At 38.6% G+C, this 17016-nt stretch overlaps 1 protein-coding gene across 1 annotated transcript in view; it reads left to right on the top strand.

Moving 5' to 3' along the window:
- Positions 1 to 17016, top strand: part of MFSD14C (major facilitator superfamily domain containing 14C) — a 57985-nt gene that overhangs the window by 17506 nt on the left and 23463 nt on the right. The window contains exons 2-3 of the mRNA XM_044252403.1: positions 2479 to 2574; positions 13682 to 13744. Coding sequence (XP_044108338.1) covers positions 2479 to 2574; positions 13682 to 13744 — 159 coding nt within the window. The remainder of the gene's footprint in view (positions 1 to 2478; positions 2575 to 13681; positions 13745 to 17016) is intronic.

Genomic DNA, 17016 nt, shown 5'->3' on the forward strand with positions numbered 1-17016 from the left:
GCTTGCATGGAGCACTGGGTGTGGTGAAAAAATAATGAATAATGTTTTTCTGAAAATAAATAAATTGGAAAAAAAAGAAGAGGTGTTTGTTAGACAATTTCTAATCACTACATCTAAGCATATAATAGGTAAACAAAAAGGTTCCATTGTCTGGTTTTTTGCAGGGTGTTAAAATAGCATAATATCCTAAAATATATATCACACAGTTTAAAGTGTGTGTCTGTTCTTATGTTTAATCAGCATTGCCATCACATGGATTTCTATCCCAGTGGTCTCCATAAATAGAGCTTCATTGCTTAGGAAAAAACACCAAACCGTGGAAGCTGCAAATGAGAAATAGAGCTGCTTTCTTTGGCTTCCTGTTGTGTGCATTTTCAGAGTTTCATGAGATTCTTATATGCATGATGCTTAATAAATAAAATGAATGATTCAAAAGCAATTGACATTCTCGCCCAGTGTACAAAAGCGATTGTTTTTTATAGTGTGTGGTTGGTGACTATCAGAATTTTTACCCAAACAGCTGGGAATTATTAGTTAATGCATATAGGCTCATTTACTTTTTAAAAATTATTTTTTGCTACCACTTCTACATCTTTTTTCTGTAGATTTTTAAAACAGATTCCAAACATACTCTCATTTCACAAATACATTACTGTGTATCTCTAAGAGATAAGGATCTTTTAAAAACACACCTTACTTCAAAATCATTATTACAAAGAGTATAATTTTTTAGTATCAGCTAATACCCAGTCCATTTTCAAATTTCCAAATTGTCTCAGAATTGTCTTTTTTCAGGTAGTTTGAGTCAAACCCCAGAGTCACACAGTATTGCATTTGGTTAATATTTCTTAAATTTCTTTTAATCTGTATACTAACATCATTCTCCCTCCTTTTTCTTTTTTTCTTTGCCCATACCATTTCCTTGTTGAAGAAACTGGAACATCTGCTTTAAAAATTTTTCCACATTTTGGGCTTTGCTGTTTAAAGGCTCTGAGAAAAGATATTAGTCTCTGAAGAAGAGATCCTTCTTCCATCTCCTATATTTTGTGGAGTGCTTAGTACTATAGTGGGGCAAAAGGAGGGCTATTTGGATACATCATTGAACAAAGACAAAACCTTTTTCCTTCCTAGCATTTAAATTACCATTCCATGGGCAGTAGAGAAAAATGAATCATCAAGTTTGTTGGAAATCCTCTAGAAAACAGTAAGAGCATAACAAGCGGATAGGGAGGTGTCGGACCTTGTTGGACAAGAGGGATGTGGGGCTGAATGCCCTGGAAGTCTAAGAGGGCAGAGCAGAGGAGTTGCCAGGATCTGATTTACGTTTAAGTGGAGGCACTGCCACTGCTGTGCAGCGGGTGAAAGGACAGGGGTGGAATGCTACTCTGTAACCTGGGAAAGAGATGGTAAAGGATTAGATAGAGGGCAGTGCGGGGAGAGCCAAGGGTGAAGGCCAAGTTTCTATCTCTAGCAGCTAGAACGACTTCATGCAGAGGGTCTCAGAAGGCATAATCAGAGGCAGAGGCTGATTAGTTACTGCCATTTCCGTTCACTATTCTGTTGGTAAAGGACTGCTGAAAACTAGTGCTTTTTGAAGGTTATGTTCATGGCCTTTTGTTTTGGAGGGGTTGAATTGTTAGATGCTTAAATATTTTCTCTTTTAAATTTTGTAAAATTCTTTCTGTTTTTGCCTCATCTAATGGCATTTTAAAGTACTTTTCATTGGACATTGTGAAAATTTAGAAATTTACAAGTTTGTATTTTTAATAAGATTTGTTCTTGGCTCTTTGGAATTTTTCAAAAGTCTAAAAAATTAAAAGTAAAATTATATTCCCTTCATCTAAATTCAGCAGTTAACATTTTTGACATTTGCTTTAGAAAATATGTTTGCTTTTTGTTGTTGTTGTTGTTGTTGTTGGTTTCGTTTGTTTTTGTGTTTTCAGCCAAACCATTTGACAGTAAGTTGTAGACATCAAGAACACCCATGTGATTATCTAATATAAAGTCCATATTCATATTTTATCCTTTTGTTCCCTTCTCCTCCAGGATCCAGTCCAAGATCCCCCATTTTGTTGTTGTGACTCTTGCATTCTTCAATATATATGAGTCTCCTGACCTTTACTTTCATCTTTTATGGCATTGACATTTTTAAGGAGATTCCACGCCTGTTATATTATAGAACGTCCCACAGTCTGGATTTGTCTGATCATTTCCTTATGATTAGATTCCAGTGAAATGATGCAGATTTAGTTCTACCTTTTAAAGACTTAAAAATATAAACATAGGAATAGTGAGGGGTTTACAGTCTTCTGTCAACATCACTTCCAGTTACTACCAAGTGGTAGCAAGGGGGGGCCTAATGTTGACAATGTCCTAAGTTTATTTTATACAGCATTTATTTTGTGTGTTGGATACCATTTTAGCAAAATGGATTTCTTTTATCTCGCTACTATTTTTCATAATAACTTTCTTTTTTAGCTACAAGGCTTTGGCAGACCAAGTGTATACCATGCTGCTATTGTCATCTTCCTAGAATTCTTTGCGTGGGGCTTGTTGACAACTCCAATGTTAACTGTAAGTATTGCTGAACAGGTCCTTGTTTATGAAAGCAAAACATAGATTCTTAAGCATGTATCTCCAGGGCCAAATGTTTAGGTATGTGTTTGAGAGACTCTCTTGATAGCGATTTGAAACAGCTTCTTCCACTGGGTTGTTTCCACTGTGTACACAGACTGTGAACTACCTGAGCAGCAAAATGCCTGGGCTGCACTTTAAGTATTCTTGGGTAGCAGGGTCCTCCCACTCCCAGAATCTTGGAAGTGCTGTGAGTGAACTGTAGGTATTTAGGAATATGCCCTAGGGGAAGTTATTGCAAAGTTTTGTTGAACTTTGTAACTTACTTTGTGTGGATGTAATGGCCTTTGACCAAAAACATAGTAAATAGATTGGTAAGTACCTTGTAACAGTGAGAGTGATCATTGTTAAGAATGTTTAGATTTCCATATTTGGTAGCTGACTTACCTATAGCCACTTTTTGCTGAGGCTGCACTGAATTTCTTAGCAAGAACCTCGATGTTTGATATATGTTGTGGTTAGAGGAAGGGAGATGTGTAAGAAAGGATTGGCTTGTAGATTTTGGGTGCTTAATTACTATTTTATTTTGTTTTTTAAAATATTTTTGTTTTTTAAAATATAAATACATGTGTACTCGAGCAGGTGGAGGAGCAGAGGGAAAGAGAGAATTCCAGGCAAATTCTATGCTGAGGACAGAGCCCCAGACAGGGCTCAATTTCAGGACCTTGAGATCACAACCTGAGCCAAAATCAAGAGTCAGACACTTACTCGACTGAGCCACCCAGGCACACCCCAATCATGAACAATTATACTAAAGATATTTTTAAATTGAAGAAAAAGACACTTTTTATATTTCAGTTGTCTTAAATTGTTCTTTAAAAATCATTGGTGGTTAACTCTTCCCAATCACCATGTTGCCATGCCAGAGAATCCCTTTGGATAGAGATGAACTTTGTTTCAAAATTAGCTTTAGAAAATAGGGTACTTTAAAGAGGCTGTTAGCCTCACATTAGACTTCGCTATTTTTATTCTTCTGGTGCATTAAAAATGAAATTTGATTAATTAAAATGACAGCTTGAATGGAATAGTCAAAAGATTGCCTGTGTTTTTAAACCTCTGTTTTATTCTTTCTCATTATACTACCTTTTCCTTCCTAATGCTTTACTACAGAGGATAACTGGTTATTAGTTAGTGGGGTAAGTGGTCCCCATTTTAAGTTGACAAGCCTGCTATGTTCACCACTGTTTGGACTGCCTATGACACACTAAGTGCTGAGGAGATATTTTCTTTGAATAATAGGAATATGCATTGTAGGGTCACATGTGTGTCCTTGAGGGATTTCTTTGAGACGTATTTTCAGTATGAGTATAGACATACCAGGCTACTTATTGTAAGGAAATAAGTAATTTAATTTTTAGTCTTAGCTCTCTGACTCTGTCAGTGTCCATCCCCCATGTCTATTCCCCTCACACCCCTGCCACCACTTATGTGTTAAGCGTCCTTTTTTTTAATATTTATTTTTATTTATTTATTTATTTTTTAATTTGACAGAGAGAAGGAGATCACAAGCAGGCAGAGAGGCAGGCAGAGAGAGAGAGAGGGAAACAGGCTCCTTGCTGAGCAGAGAGCCCAGTGCGGGCCTCGATCCCAGGACCCTGTGAACATGACCTGAGCCGAAGGCAGAGGCTTAACCCACTGAGCCAGCCAGGTGCCCTGTTAAGCATTTAAATAGTATTTTTCTAAGGCAACCAGAAATCTCCTATAGTGGTTCAGCAGGTTTCTCAATTTGGAGTTAATCCTATAATCATGCTCTGGTAAGAATTCAAAGTGAAGTGAAGAACAACTCAAAATGTTTTTGAGGCCTTGTTAGAAATTCTAAAACCACTTTCCAGACAGTTAAAATCTTTGGGGACCTTTTTGGCCGTAGACCAGATTGTCAGATCTTTTTTAGTTTTAATTAATTAATTAATTTTCGTATACATCCAAAGACTGATACTTCCCAATGCAGATAATTTTCCTAGGGGCTCTTTGTCCTCATTAGACCCTCGAATGCAGCCTTAGAAACCAAATAAAATTCTGCTTTATTTCCTCTTTGCAGTTTCTGAGCAGTTTTGCTGCTTGCAAAGATTTGGTTAAAATAAACATGTGTGAGGAGTACAGGGTTGCTGGCATCACTCTGACACACTATATTGTCATAGAAGAAGTGTTGCTGAGTTAAGAGGTGGGTTCTTTCTCTTTTTTTCTGAGCTCTTGGTGTTGCTAAATTAAGCTAAATGTCCTTTACTGTACTATCTCACTTAGCCTTTACACTCTAGTTTGCTACCTGTGTTTCTGTTCTGGCGGGAGTGGTTCCTTCCTAAAATATGGGAAGAGTCCCATATTTTAAAGAAAAAAGATAATCTCTGGCATATCCCCTCTACTTTCTCCCTTTTCTGCTTGGACAGAGAACTGATAATGTTAGGTTTTTTGATAAGGAAAGGATAAAGTTAGGGTTTATTTCATTACAGCAGGAGTTCATTTATCCTCATCTTTTATGTTGGGGTTTACTATTGTCATATAAGTAGTTCTTGGCATCCTGCATCTATCATCCACTTTGGTGTAACTATTAGAATGATGGTTCATGTGTGGGTTTTTTCCATGCTATAACTAGTGGACAGCACTCTGTCCTGTTCCCTTCAGGTGAGAAAAACAGCCTGATAAGGATTTGGAGATGCAGAACAGTACCTGCATAATCATATGTTGTCCAGTCTGACTGTCTGTGTCCTAGCACTCAGTAGAAGTGGTCTGTTTGAAGTAGTATATGGAATTGGAGACTTTCCAAGATGGCGGAGAAGTGGGAGTCCCTAGTTTTGTCTGGTCCCAGGAATTCAGCTAGATTGCTGTCAAATCATTCTGAATACCTGCGAACTCATCCTGAGATCTAAGAAAAGAATTGCTCCAGTTCTACAAATAGAAAAGTGATCACATTATGCAAGAATGACAAGATGGAAAAGCTCACCTCAAAAAAGAAAAAGAGACAGTACTGACAGCCAGAGACCTAATCAGTATGGATATAAGTAAGATGTCAGAACTAGAATGTGGAATAATGATTATAGAGATACTAGCTGGCTCGAAAAAAGCCTAGAAGACGCTAGAGAATCCCTCTCTGGAGAAATGAAAGAACTAACATCTAATCAAGGTGAAATTAAAAAAGCTATTAATGAGATACAATTAAAAAAAATGGTAGCAGGGTGCCTGGGTGGCTCAGTAGGTTAAGCCACTCCCTTCGGCTCAGGTCATGGTCTTGGGGTCCTGGGATCGAGCCCCGAATTGGGCTCTCTGCTCGGCGGGGAGCCTGCTTCCTCCTCTCTCTCTGCCTGCCTCTCTGCCTGCTTGTGATCTCCATCTGTCAAATAAATAAATAAAATCTTTTAAAAAAATGGTGGCTCTAACTGCTAGGTTAAATGAGGCAGATGGCTGCCATTCCCATTGGAAATACGGGCTTTAGCCCTGCTTATAGTCCTCCCTATCCCATTGCTGCTTTTCTAAGTAGGTCTTAGTTCGCATACCAGGGCTTGGGGCTGTTACACAGCCAGGGTGCCAAGACTGGTGGCAGGTTCCCAGTCAGCCCCTGAATGCTTGGTGCTTTCCTGGCCAGGGTATTCATGGGGATGGGTAAGGTTTAATTTTCTATTATGCTGGTACACAAAACAATTTGTGTTTTTACCCTGTGTCTAGTGATTTTGATAAATTCAGTTACTAATCCTAAATGTTCATCAACAGGTTTTTACATACACATTCATATATTTTGTGAATGACAATTTTTAGCTCCTCCCAGTCCTTTTTTATTTTTCATATTGCACTGCTGTGACATCCAGTACAGTGTTGACTAGAAGCAGTCACTGTAGGCATCCTTATTTCATAGATGACCTCTGGTGGAAAGTGATCTGAAATTTAAAATTCACCACTAAGCATGTTATTTGCTATAGATTTGTTTTTGCCGATATTCTTTTTCAGAGAAAGGAAGTTGCCTTCTTCCTGTTTCGCTTACAGTTATCCTAAATAGGTATTAAATTTTATCAAATGAATTTTCTGCATACAACCAGATAACAACTAGATTTTTCCATTATTTGAGTAATGTGGTCAGTTATATTGATTTTTTAAAAAAGATTTTATTTATTTGACAGACACAGATCACGTAGGCAGAGAGGCAGGCAGAGAGAAAGGGGGAAGCAGGCTACCTGCTGAGCAGAGAGCCTGATGCGGGGCTCGATCCCAGGACCCCGGGATCATGACCTGAGCCTAAGGCAGAGGCTTTAACCCACTGAGCCACCCAGGTGCCCCATATTGATTTTTTTTTTATTAAAAGATTTTACTTATTAGAGCTTGAAAAATAAAGATTACAGGAAGGGGCAGGTAGAGGGAAAAGCAGATTTCTCCCGCTGAGCAGGGAGCCCAATGCAGAACCTGATCCCAGGAGTCTGGGTTCATGACCCAAACTGAAAGCAGATGCCTGACTAACTGAGCCACCCAGGTGCCTGGTTATACTGATTTTTGAATATTAGCCCACCTTTGCATAAATCCCACTCAGTTTTGACATATATTTATAACTGGAAGCTTGTCCTTTGCTCCCCTTCACCCATTTCATCCTCCATCCTCTGCCTCTGGCAACCATTCGTCTATTCTCTGTATCTGTGAGCTTGTTTGTTTTATTTGTTTCCACGTATTAATGAGATAATACAATATTTGTCTTTCTCTGTTTGACTTATTTCTCTTAGCAAAATGCCCTCAGGGTCCATTGATGTCTCAAGTGGCAGAATTTCCTTTTTAAAGGCTGAATGATATTCGCGCGTGTGTGTGTGTGTGTGTGTGTGTGTGTGTGTGTGTGAGACAATTTCTTTTATTTTTAAAAATTTTATTTATTTAGGGACTCCTGGGTGGCTCAGTTGGTTAAGCAGCTGCCTTCGGCTCAGGTCATGATTCCAGCGTCCTGGGATTGAGTCCCACATTGGGCTCCTTGCTTGGCAGGGAGCCTGCTTCTCCCTCTGCCTCTGCCTGCCACTCTGTCAGCCTGTGCTTGCTCTCACTTCTCTCTCTATGACAAATAAATAAAATCTTTAAAAAATAATTTTTATTTATTTATTTATTTGACAGAGAGACAGCGGGAGAGGAAATATAAGCAGAAGTGGGAGAGGGAGAAGCAGGCTTCCCACTGAGCAGGGAGCCTGACGTGGGTCTTGATCCCAGGATCATGACCTGAGCCAAAGGCAGATGACTGAACCATCCAGGCGCCCCTTATTTTTTATTTATTTTACTTATTTATTTTTTAAAAGATTTTGTTTATTTATTTGACAGACAGATCACAAGTAGGCAGAGAGGCAGGCAGAGAGAGAGGAGGAAGCAGGCTCCCCGCTGAGCAGAGAGCCTGATGTGGGACTTGGTCCCAGGACCCTGAGATCATGATCTGAGTGGAAGGCAGAGGCTTTAACCCACTGAGCCACCCAGGTGCCCCTTATTTTTTATTTTTAATTGAAGTACAGGATAATACTAGTTTCAGGTATACAATATACTAATTTGATAGTTCTATGCATTACAAGATGCTCACCATAATAAATACTTACCATCTGTCACCATACAGAGTTATTGCAATCTTAATCACTATATTTCCTGTGCTCATAAGCTATTGTAAGTATATTGTCTTAATTTCTAAACATTTGGGTTCTTTTCTAAGTTGTATTATCAGAAATCATATTATGAATTATTTTAGTTCTTTGAAATTTATTGAAGCCTGTTTGGTATACTCATATAGGGTTAATTCTGGTAAATTTTCCATGTGATCTGCAAAGCATTAAATATTCCCTGTAGTAGTATTCTCTACAGGGTAAGTATGTTAAATTTGTTAATTTTGTTTGATGTCTTTTGTATATTCACTGGTATCATTTGTCTACCTGTTCTGGCATCTTGGAAGAGAGATGTATTTCTCTCCTACTTTTTACATTGTTGTCCAGCTAATTTCTGTATTTTTTTTTAAACACTGCAGTACATTGTAAAGTTTTGTACAGTCATTATTTATCCTGGAGTTACACATTCTGATGTTCTTCCTTTTTCTGTATTTCTGTACTTTTTCCAGTAGTCAGTTCTTGAAGATTTTTTTTTTTACCTGTTTTGCTTTGGTGCAGGTCCCTGTGCAGCACATTATTTTTAATATATGTAGCATTTTTTCAAATCTCTTGGAGGACACTTACACTTATTTTAAAACTTTCTTCTGTTTCCTATCATAGTTTGGTTATTTGGCAGTAGGGTATATTGTCTTTTCCTATTTGTGCCTTTTAATGATTTTTAGATTTGTTATTGAATTTTATAATGCTTATATTTACAGATGAGGGGGTAGATCAGAGATTGTGAAAGCAAGTATCTTCTGGGGCCAGGCAAATAATGTAAATGTCAGAAGTGGGGTGGAATACGTGCTGCTTTGGCCACAGCAGCCACTGTCTGCTTACTCAGCTAATCAGTGATGTAGCACTTCAAGCCTCATGTTTTCAAATCTTCTGACTTCTTGTGACATGCTAGAAAACCATATGGTATATGACTTTTTCCTGAAATTTTCACACTGACAGTTACTGCACTTTAGGAAACACAAAGACAAATCAGAAAGAATATCAGCTTGCGAGTTTGCCACCAGTGCCCTAGACACCTGTGGTAGCTGGAGTATTGTTCTCCAGCCCAGGTGGAAGGCCCTGTTCCTCAGGACTGAATGCAGGCATTGCTTGTAGGAGCTCCTGATTTCTGACAGTGTGGTTGTTCAGAGAGCCCTCTATAATGAAGTAGTTTATTATGTGATCGTAGGGCTTTTTGCTACTCTTGGCAGACCTAAGGGACCTGGGGCATTATTATTTTTTAATTCTACCCATTTAGTTCTGCAGGTAACCCATTTAGTAGTCTCCGTTCAGAGAACTCTGCTGTTTCATTCTTATGTTGGGCTCTCCTAGGGAGCATTGCAGTTTTGAGAGCAAGATACAGGAACTCATTTTATAACCTTTTAAAAACCTGTTAAACTATGGCTGTTTTTCCTCCTCCTCCAGTTCTGGGTCTTGTTTTTGTCTTGGTTTGGTTTGGTTTTTTTCCTGGACTCTGGAAAATTTATGTTTTCAAAGATCTTTTTTTCCCTCCCACCTTCACATGTTATTGTTACTTGAGCTCTTTCAAGGTTTCCTGTCTGCTGTGTGTCATCCACTATTCTAGCTTCCCAGGAATACTGTAAATGTAGTTTCCTAGAAGTGGAATTTTAGGTAAAAGTGCAGAATTACAGCTGTGCGTATATAATGTGTAAGCAAATACATACATACATATATGTCTCCGTGCTTACATACATTGAGTTATTTGCTTCATTGTACCAGAAGTCAGTTCAACCCTCTAAACTTGCAGTTATTAGGAAATACCATTATAGAGGTGCCTGGGTGGCTCAGGTCATTATCCCAGGGTCCTGGGATTGAGCCCCACCTCAGGCTCCCTGCTTAGTGGGGAGTCTGCTTCTCCCTCTCCCTCTGCTGCTTCCCCTGTTTCTGCTTTCTTTTTGTCAAGTAAATAAATAAAATCTTAAAAAAAAACCCATTATATTTAATGCTTCCAGTAGTCTTGAAGAATAAAGGCAATTTCTTCCTTAAGTTTTATTTTATATAGGAAGAAGTTAAAAATGAAAGCTTTGATTTTATCAGAAATGTTTAATATACTTTTTATTGTTAGATTTAATTTATTATGATAACAGTTACTGTCTTTTGTAGTTAAATTATATACTGTATTTAATTTTTTTAAATTTATCATAAAATGGGTAGAATATTACCTTTTTAAAAAGATTTTATTTGTTTATTTGACAGAGATCAGAAGCCGGCAGAGAGAAGGGGGGAAGCAGGCTCCCTGCTAAGCAGAGAGCCTGACGTGGGGCTCGATCCCAGGACCCTGAGATCATGACCCAAGCCGAAGACAGAGGTTTTTACCCACTGAGCCACCCAGGTGCCCCTCGTTTTTCCTTATAGATGCTTTATTTTATGAAGGCTTATCTTATTTTTATTGACTTTTGTTTTACTTCCTTATCCAGTAAGATTTAACCGCTATCTTCTCCACTTTCCCTCCAATTAGAAAAAAGCAGAAGAGGTTTGAAAAGCACTGATTGAAAATTCTTAGAGGAACTTCCTGCATCGTCTCTCACATAGCCAGATACCCCGTCAGATCTTTGTAGTTTACCCTTCAGCCCAATAAATGCATACTCCATTGTTCATATATGGATACGGTTTTGCCAAATTTAAGTGGCTGTGTTCTGTTTCTGCTGCGTCATCTGCACAAATGAATGCATGTTCTGGTCCTTTTGAGTGTAGAGTTGTTTTAAGGGATGTCAGAGGACAGAACTGGAGGCAGGGGAGGATCAACACTGGTGCAACAAGCAGGCAGCCCTGGATTTGGTGTGGTATTAACCGGCCCTTCCCCACCTTCTGTTTCGCTCTGGCAGAAACTGAGGAAGCCTGTGAGCAAGGGGAGTCTGAGGAATGTCTGTCTGCTCTCAGCCTCATTCGACAGAATATATAAGAATATATAAGGTTGTGAGGCAGTGGATACCCACACCCAATGGCATGCTCAGGGACAGAGAAACATTTTTAAAAATACATTGACTTTCTTGTGTTTTGCTGTTTCACTGTATTTTTGTGATGCATGTAACAAATGATACTGTGAAGTAGTTCTGATACTGATTTGGATCCTGTTTTCTTTAAAGAAAATTTTATATCTCTGTATCCTATGAAGTGTTATTTTTGAGATTTTGCTGAGAACTTGAGATTTTTAACTTGAGCTATTTGCTGTCATTTATTTGCTTTCTTATTTTTCCAGTACAGATAGGTAGAGTTCAAATGCCACTAGCTGAGATGACAAACCTTTTCTAAACCTTAAGAATAATCTTGTTAGGAAAAAGGTTGGAAACAATTTCTGTGAAATTGTTTCATAGCATTCCGTGTGAACTTACTGAAGTCTGTCAGTATCTTCACCCTAATCTAGGACAGCAGTGTCAGCACAAATGACTTTGTGCTTTGTTTATTTACCTCCTTTATTCTAATGTCATTAAGTCTTCTAATACACAATGAAAAATAAAACCTACAGGACACATCATTTTGTTGTGTGCATCACTGTTTGTTTATATTCACCATTTTCTTTGCTGTTTAAGTTGCATCTCAAATCTTACATCTGTACTATTTTCCTTCTTCTGGAAGTACATTATTTTATATCTCATTAGGTGGAGTCCGTAAGTGAGTAGACGTACTGCTGTAAGTTTTGCTAGGTTAAAAATTGTGCTCAAAGTACATTTTAGCCAGGTATAGAATTGTAGGTTAGCATTTGTCTTTTCCCTGTTATGTTGATGATAGGATAGCATGCTTCTTTTCTGGGCTCCATTGTAACTGTTATGAAGACATTTTAACTGGAGCTCAATTGAAGGCAGTCTGTATCTCTTGCTGCATTTAGGATTTGTTATTGTTGTTGTTTGTGGTTTTCTGATTGTGAGTTTGGATTTCTTTTTATATTTCTTAGAATTTATTATGCTGCTTTAATCTCTGCCCTGATATCCATCATTGGTGTAGTTCATTCTCGGCCATTGGCTTCTGAAATGTTGTGTCTGCCTCATTTTCATTACAAGACAAGTTTAATTGAAATTGTGTCATATTTTCTTATAGGATCCTCTGTGCCTTTTACTTTCTCTTTTCTTTTGTCCTTTTTTCTCTCCATGCTGCATTTTGGATAGTTTCTTTTCTTTTCTTTCTTTTTTTAAAGTTTTTTATTTATTTGTCAGATAGAGAGAGAGCAAGCGCATGTGCGCGAGCACAAGCGCACAAGCAGACAGAGGCAGAGAGAGAAGCAGGCTCCCCGCCAAGCAAAGAGCCAAATGTGGGACTCGATCCCAGGACCCTGGTATCATGACCTGAGCCAAAGGCAGTGGCATAAGCGACTGAGCCACCCCGGCATCCCAGGATAGTTTCATTTGACCTACTTTTGGGTTCAATAATTCTCAGCCACGTCTAATTGTTAAACATATCCATTGAGTGAGTTCCTAACTTGAGTCAATATGTTTTTTTTTTCTGTTTTGGAATTTCTTTTTGTTCTTCTTAGAAGCTGTGTGCTTTCTTCCAGCTTCTAGTTCAAAAATTTCAAGCTTATTTTCTATATCTTGGAACATAGTAAAATATATATATGTGTGTGTGTGTGTGTGTGTGTGTGTGTGTGTGTGTATGTATTTTTAAAGATTTTATTTATTTGAGAGAGTGAGCATGAACATACCAGTGGGGAGAGGGGTAAAGGGAGAGGGGCAGGCAGAGTACTTGCTAAATGAGGAGGATGACGTAGGACTTGATCCCAAGCCCCGAGATCATGGACTGAGCCAAAAGTCAGATGCTTAACCAACTGAGCTCCCTAGGTGCCCTAAGAAAATTCATTTTACATTATTTCTGTTAAGTAATTCCAAAATGTGATGTTGTTGAGAGTCTGTTTCTATTATATACATATTCTTTGTTGCTGTTTGTTGCTCATGGTATCATATTTCCTTTTGTATCTCATTACCTTTTTTTTTAAAATGCCCTGGTCATTGTATTTGAAAAACAAATATGTGTGGTTGATTTGAAGCCTAGATGATGCCTTTTGAGGATGGATTTTAAATTTTTTCTGTTAGATATCCAGAGGTGCTACAAGTTCAGAATCACTATGATCCAAATTGAAGGCTTGGGGTTTACTAGACTACCTAGGTCACATGAACCTGGGCTGCAGGTTCATATATTGAGCTTATATAACCTTTTGTGGTACCTGCTTAAAATTGTTAGTAGTGAAAGGTGTAGCCAATTAACAATTTATGTTTGCTGCAGATGCTTTTGTAAGAAAAACATCTGAGTTCTCCTGTGTAGGTTCTTGCCTTATTTAGATTTCTGCCTCATTGTTTTTTATGTTTTCATACTTTTGGGTATTTCCCATATTTCACTGATACTTAAAGTGCTTTCATTCCAGGGTTCATCTTATTTACCTAACCTAATATTAACAGAGGCAAAAAATTACCTTTTAATTTGTTGTCGAAGTTTTCTTGATGTGTGTTTGCTTTTTGTAGGTTCTACATGAAACATTTCCTCAACATACATTCCTTATGAATGGTCTCATTCAAGGTGTAAAGGTAAGAACAGTTTTTGTGTGGTTCACAAGGAATCAAAGACAGGAATCCTTAGTAGTTTAACTCTGGACATTTGAATGCGAGGTGGGGAAATAATCACTATTTGTTCTTGAGACCTTAATCTAAACTTTTACTTGGATTATCAATGTCATAATGAAATACAACCCAAGTCCATAAGGCATAGAATGGTTTACTGGTAAAAGTGGTACTTCGTTTTTATTAACATGTACACAGCAGTTTATAAAGAGTTTATGGGAGGCTTTTAATTCCCTGCCTATCATGTTCTTTTCTACTTTTGAGATTGACTTTGATATTGAGGAAGAAGGCAGCATCAAGATTTCATCAGCTATGTAGTAGTCTTTCGTCAGAGCTTGTGTTTTAATCAAAGCTAAGTTCTTGACCATGTAATTATTAATTCATTGTTTAATTTGACATTTATCAGAAAAGTTTATAAATCAGAGATTAAAATAGAATGTTATGTTCCAGTCCCACTTTACAGTATGATTAGTATACGGGAATAGTGTCTAATGTGTTCCTCTCAGCTTAGACGGCTTTGATCTGTGAGCTGAGGAGCACACTTCAAATTATACCCTATTTTTATTTATTTATTTATTTACTAAAAAAAGATTTTATTTATTTATTTGTCAGAGAGAGGGAGAGCGAGAAAGCGAGCACAGGCAGGCAGAGGCAGAGGGAGAAGCAGGCTCCCCGCTGAGCAAGGAGCCCGATGTGGGACTCGGTCCCAGCACACTGGGATCACGACCTGAGCCGAAGGCAGCTGCTTAACCAACTGAGCCACCCAGGCATACCCTACCCTATTTATTTATTGAATTTGCAGCTTTGAGTGCTCGCTTCGGCAGCACATATACTAAAATTGAATTTGCAGCTTTGAGCAGTATTATTTGTAATGAATGACATTTATTCTTTTCCTATTTTCAAAAAGAATTTGAGAGTGCTTACAATAATGGCATTTTATTTTTTTAATGACATTTTATTTTTTTTAAAGATTTATTTACTTTAGGGAGCATGAGCAGGGGAAGGGGCAGAGGGAGAGAGAGAATCTCCAGCTGACTCCCCACTGAGCCCATTGTGACCCTACGTTTTCACTTAACCCTAGAAATACACCGAGGAGTACTAGAAATGCTGGATCATATGGTAACTTGATCGTTTTAATTGACGGCTTTCTCAACCCTCTCTCTGGCAAGTTCTATGGCTGACTTATGCCTTGGACAACAATTTCTTCTATCTCTACACTCACTTCCTGGATGACATTATCAGACTCACCACTTTCAGCTCTCAAATATTTCCCTAGACCTTAGACTTACATAGCCAGTTGCCTTTTTGACACCTCTTTTTCCTTGGCTGATAAGCATCTCAAGGTCACCATGCTGAAACTGAGTTCCTGATCTTCCCCTTTAGCCGGACGCGCTCCCAAGTCTTCCTCATTTCAATTATTGGTCATGCCATTCTCACTCAGACCAAAATCCCTGGAGTCAGCGTTGACTCCCTTCTCTTCCCCAAACCATTCCATCAGTAGAGTCTGTGTTGTGCCGCCAAAATAGATCTATAGTGAAAACATTCTCTGGTCTCCTTTCAGTAGAGATCCTGAGAAAATAGAAGCCAGCTGTGGTCTTAACCAATCCCATCCCCACTCAGTTGTCTCCTCTGGCATCATCCTTGTTCTCTTCTGCACTCCTGGGGCGACCTTTCTCTAAGCAAAGCTTCCTTAGCCTGTGCTTGCCTGAGGGCTTTGCAGGTTCTGTTTTTTTCTGCTTGATTGCTTTTCCCCCAGATACTGGCCTCACTCTGTAAACCTGAGCTTTTCACCCAGATGTCATTTTTTTAAAAGATTTTATTTATTTATTTGACAGAGAGAAAGATCACAAGCAGGCGGAGAGTCAGGCAGAGAGAGAGAGAGAGAAGCAGGCTCCCGCCAAGCAAAGAGCCCGATGCGGGGCTCAATCCCAGGACACTGAGATCATGACCTGAGCCGAAGGCAGCGGCTTAATCCACTGAGCCACCCAGGCGCCCCCAACATGTCATTTTTTAGGAAAGCCTTTACTGACTATTGTGTTGAATAATGTAACCTGTTGTCATCACTTTAGTCCCTCTTCTCTGCTTTTTCTTCAAAAGCACTGTAATTTCACCTCTGATGTGCTGTATATTTTGCTTTATGTTGTTACTGTATGTCCTTCTCAACCTTTCTCTTTAGACTAGAACCTTCTTGAAGGCATGAATTTTTGTTTGCTTTGCTTACTGCTGTCCTCAGCACCTAGAACAGTTCTTGGCAAATGACACATGTTCAGTAAATATTGTTGACTTAATATTTCTTTCTAGTCTTTTCCTACACATTTTTAAATAGTCAAGATCCAGCTCACACAGAGACTAACAATTTATCTTTCTTCTTGTATCAGCTGTCACTAATTATATAGCATAATAATTTCTCTATGACATTAAAAAATCATACGAAATATAGGCAGCCCTCTTTTTGCACATTCTGGTATGCACAGATTTCAGTTATTCAAGTTCAATTAAAAAATACCAATCCCTGCAACAGTACAGCTCAAATCTCCCTCACTGTGGTCTGTTAACTGTGAGAAATAGCATAAAGTACGAACTGCTGCTAGCTCCTCAGTCCACAGAACACTGCATAAATCACAGGTGAAACACCATCATCGGTAACCATTCGTGGCACTTCAGAATGTTGGTGACTGGTCACTGTGCATCTCTTAGTTCTTGCACAGAGAGCAAAGCATGCCACTGTGTTGCCTCCTTGGCTCCAGTGATAAACCCCTATAACACTTTACAAAACGGATCATTGAAAAGGAACTGGCCAACAAGAGTGGAAGTGCAGTGGAGTAATTACTGGTAATGCTAGATGTGAGATTCGTGTAGAACCTCTGCAGAGTCATAGAAGAAATAGGCTGGTTGGGTGTAAATCCCGAGGAACTTATTAAGATAAACTCAGCACATAAAGGAGAACAGTGTGATGAAGATGTCCCCGGGAAGTGATGTCAGCAAAATGCTTCACACTGAAGGAACTCACAGAGATGGTATTTCATAACACTGACAACATAAAGGACAAAACGTTGCAAGCTGATTGAGATTTAGAAAGGCATCTGACAGTTTGCCAATGCACAGAAAATACTGACTGCACATCATATGTTATATGGCTTAGTAGGACAGCAAGCACTGTTCACGTGACTCTTGATAAGTTTTTTATAAGGAAATAAAACACTTTATTTCCTTAGGTTTGAGATTACAGTCTAAATAAA

The sequence above is a fragment of the Neovison vison genome, chromosome 6 (genome assembly GCF_020171115.1).
Source record: "Neovison vison isolate M4711 chromosome 6, ASM_NN_V1, whole genome shotgun sequence".
NCBI classification, from domain to species: Eukaryota; Metazoa; Chordata; class Mammalia; order Carnivora; family Mustelidae; genus Neogale; species Neogale vison.